This window comes from Chrysemys picta, chromosome 12, assembly GCF_011386835.1.
Source record: "Chrysemys picta bellii isolate R12L10 chromosome 12, ASM1138683v2, whole genome shotgun sequence".
In the NCBI taxonomy this organism is placed as follows: domain Eukaryota; kingdom Metazoa; phylum Chordata; order Testudines; family Emydidae; genus Chrysemys; species Chrysemys picta.
This window is the reverse complement of record NC_088802.1, coordinates 20,915,921-20,919,474: the sequence shown is the minus strand read 5'-3', so window position 1 is coordinate 20,919,474 and position 3,554 is coordinate 20,915,921. Positions and strand designations below refer to the sequence as shown.

At 44.0% G+C, this 3,554-nt stretch overlaps 1 protein-coding gene across 1 annotated transcript; it reads right to left on the bottom strand.

Annotated features, from left to right (window-relative positions):
- On the bottom strand, window positions 1-957 carry LOC101935024 (olfactory receptor 14A16-like). Its single transcript, XM_005282216.2, has one exon. It carries the CDS (start codon window positions 955-957, stop codon window positions 1-3), a length of 957 nt encoding a protein of 318 aa, XP_005282273.2.
- Between the last annotated feature and the right edge of the window lie 2,597 nt (window positions 958-3,554).

Genomic DNA, 3,554 nt, shown 5'->3' with positions numbered 1-3,554 from the left:
TCACGAGATGAAGACAGACATTTTATTCTTGGTCAATAACCTGTGCCAAGTCAGTTTCTTCAGGGCAGCTTTGATCTCCTTGTTTCTCATGCTGTAGATGAGGGGATTCATCATAGGATGGACCACAGAATAGAGAACAGTGAGCAGGAGATCTAGGCCTGATGCTGAGTTGGAGATGGGTTTCAGGTAGGCAAAGGTGCCAGTGCAAACTAACAATGAGACAACAATGAGGTGAGGAAGGCAGGTGGAGAAGGCTTTTTGCCGACCCTGCCCAGAGGGGATTCTCAGCACCGTGGTGAAGATCTGAATGTATGACACGATTATTAAAACAAAGCAGCTTAAGCCCAAGAACGCATTAAAGGCAATAACCCCAACTTCACTGAGATAGGAATCAGAGCAGGCAAGCTTGAGTAGCTGAGGGATTTCACAGAAGAATTGATCAACCATGTTACCTCCACAGAAGGTTATTGTAAATGTATTCCCAGTGTGCAGAGCAGAATTGAGAACACCACTGATCCAGGCACTGGCTGCCATTTGGACACAAGCTCTCCTGTTCATAACTCTCTCATAGTGCAGTGGTTTGCAGATGGCAATGTATCGATCATATGCCATGACTGTGAGTAGGGCAAAGTCAGCCAAAGCAAAGAAGAAGAAGAGAAAGACTTGGGCAATGCATCCAGAATAAGAAATTGACCTGGTGTTCAATAGGGAATTTGCCATGGATTTGGGGACAGTGACGGAGATGAATCCAAGGTCTAGAATGGACAAATTCATCAGGAAGAAGTACATGGGGGTGTGAAGGTGGTGGTCGAGGGCTACTACAGTGATAACGAGAAGATTCCCTGTCAGGGCTGCCAGGTAAATCATTAGAAACATCACAAAGTGCAAAATCTGGAGCTCCCGAACATCAGAGAATCCCAGGAGAAAGAACTCGGTCATGGTGGTTCGATTGGACATTGTCCTTCTCAATACACCATGTGCTGCCTGTGAAGGGAAGGACAAGGCAATGTCAGGATTAGAGTGCTCCTCCCCTCCAACAATCAGCCCCCTAATCAGGTGTATTATCACACCACTGTAAATTGCCATATCTCCCTTAAAGTTAATGGATGGCACCTGCTTCCATCATCTGAGGATCTGGTCCAAGATGTGGCTCGATAAAATGCAGTGTACATATGAAACAAATTACAACCCAGACCCAACAATCTTAGGAACGATGCTCATCCTATTGAGACAATGGAGCGCTATTTCAACTGGAAACCAAAACAGTTCAGCTTGTTTAGCCTGGAAAAGTGCAGAATGAGCAGGGGTCTGGTCGCTCTTTGTAAATACATCAGGGGGGTAAACATCAGGGAGGGAGGAGAGCTATTGCTCCTAAAGGACCATGTTGGCACAAGAACAAATGGGATATACTGTCTGTGAGTACATTTAGGCTGGAGATGAGAAGAAGGTTTGTCCCCATCAGAGGAGGCAGGATCTGGAACAACCTCCCAATTTGAGAAGTGTGGGACAAACAACTTAACTAGTGTCCACGCAGGGCTGGATCAGTTTTTGATGGGGATTATATAACAGGGTTGCCAATGAGAGCAGGGGATTGGACTTGATAACCTAAGAGGGCCCTTCCAGTCGTATGTTCTTATGACAAACAGCAGGATCACAACTTGGACAGTAAACTAAACTTCTGAAACACCAACACATCCTGATTCCCTCTTCCCAGTGAAACACCACATAGACACACCCAGAGCCTTGAGCGCTAGATTGCCTGTGATGATTCCACATTGAATTCTGTGCATATACGGCCTGCTACTTGCTTACAGATTGATTCATGGTACCAAGTCCCAGTTGCAGTGCCATCTCTGTGTGATGATGGACTAGGAGTAACATTCTATTACTTCCATGTTGTATCATTTACCTCTGTGACTTTATGACTGTGCTGTGCGGGTCAGTGGCAGTCAGAGACTTGGGTTTTGTTCTTAGTTCTGCCACTGACATTCTGTGTGACCTTGGGCCAGTCACTTCCCCTCCCTGTTTCCCCTCCCTCTCTTTCTCTGCCTTGTCCACTTGATTGTGTGCTCTTTGGGGGCCTTTTAAAACTAAGGGCTGGGGGAAAGATAACAGATGTAGAGAAGCACACAGTTCAGGTGGAGACATCCCTTAAGGATGAATTTATTAATGGGGAAACTCTATATCCTAGTATAGAGGATTGGAAAGATATTGGTAAAATAAAGGCAGGAGCTAGTGAGGAACAGAGTCCCATTTAAACATAACATATAAAGGCAAGCAACTAAACATTGACAAAATGTGCTCATATGCAAATGGTAAAACTGCAAATAATAAGATGTGTGAACTCCAGTGCCTGCCATTAAATGAGGATATTGATATAATATGAATTATGGAAACTTGTTGTAATGAGGATAACCAATGGGACACGGTGATACCAAATTACAAAATATATAGAAATGACAGAGTAGGTCACGCTGATCGGGGAGTGGCACTAAACATTAAAAAAAGCATAGAGTCAAATATGATAAAAATCTTAACTGAATCAAACTGTGCCATAGAATCTCCATGGATAGAAATTCCATGCTTGAATAATAAGAGTACAACAGTAGGAATATACTACAGACCACCTGGCCAGGATGGTGGCACTGATTGTGAAATGCCAAGGGAGGCTTGAGAGGCAACAAACTGGGAACACACAAAAATAATGTTAACACAGGGTAGCTGTGTTAGTCTGGATCTGTAAAAAGCGACAAAGAGTCCTGTGGCATCTTCTGGACTAACAGAAGTATTGGAGCATAAGCTTTCGTGGGTAAATACCCATTTCATCAGTGATCTACAACCCGTCGTGGACAACGATCCCTCGCTTTCACAGGCCTTGGGAGGCAGGCCAGTCCTCGCCCACAGACAACCCACCAACCTTAAGCATATTCTCACCAGTAACTACACACCGCACCATAGTAACTCTAACTCAGGAACCAATCCATGCAATAAACATCGATGCCAACTCTGCCCACATATTTACACCAGCAACACCATCACAAGACCTAACCAGATCAGCCACAACATCATTGGTTCATTCACTTGCACATCCACCAATGTAATATATGCCATCATGTGCCAGCAATGCCCCTCTTCTATGTACATTGGCCAAACTGAACAATCCCTACATAAAAGGATAAATGGACACAAGTCAGATATTAGGAATGGTAATATACAAAAACCTGTAGGAGAACACTTCAACCTCCCTGGACATACAATAGTAGATTTAAAGGTAACCATCCTGCAGCAAAAAAACTTCAGGACCAGACTCCAAATAGAAAATGCTGAACTACACTTCATTTGCAAATTTGACACCATCAGCTCAGGATTAAACAAAGACTGTGAATGTCTAGCCAACTACAAAAACAGTTTCTCCTTCCTTGGTGTCCACACCTCAACTGCTAGAAGAGGGCCTCATCCTCCCTGACTGAAACTAACCTCATTATCACTAGACTGATTCTTGCCTGTATATTTATACCTGCTGCTGGAAATTTCCACCACAAGCGTCTGACGAA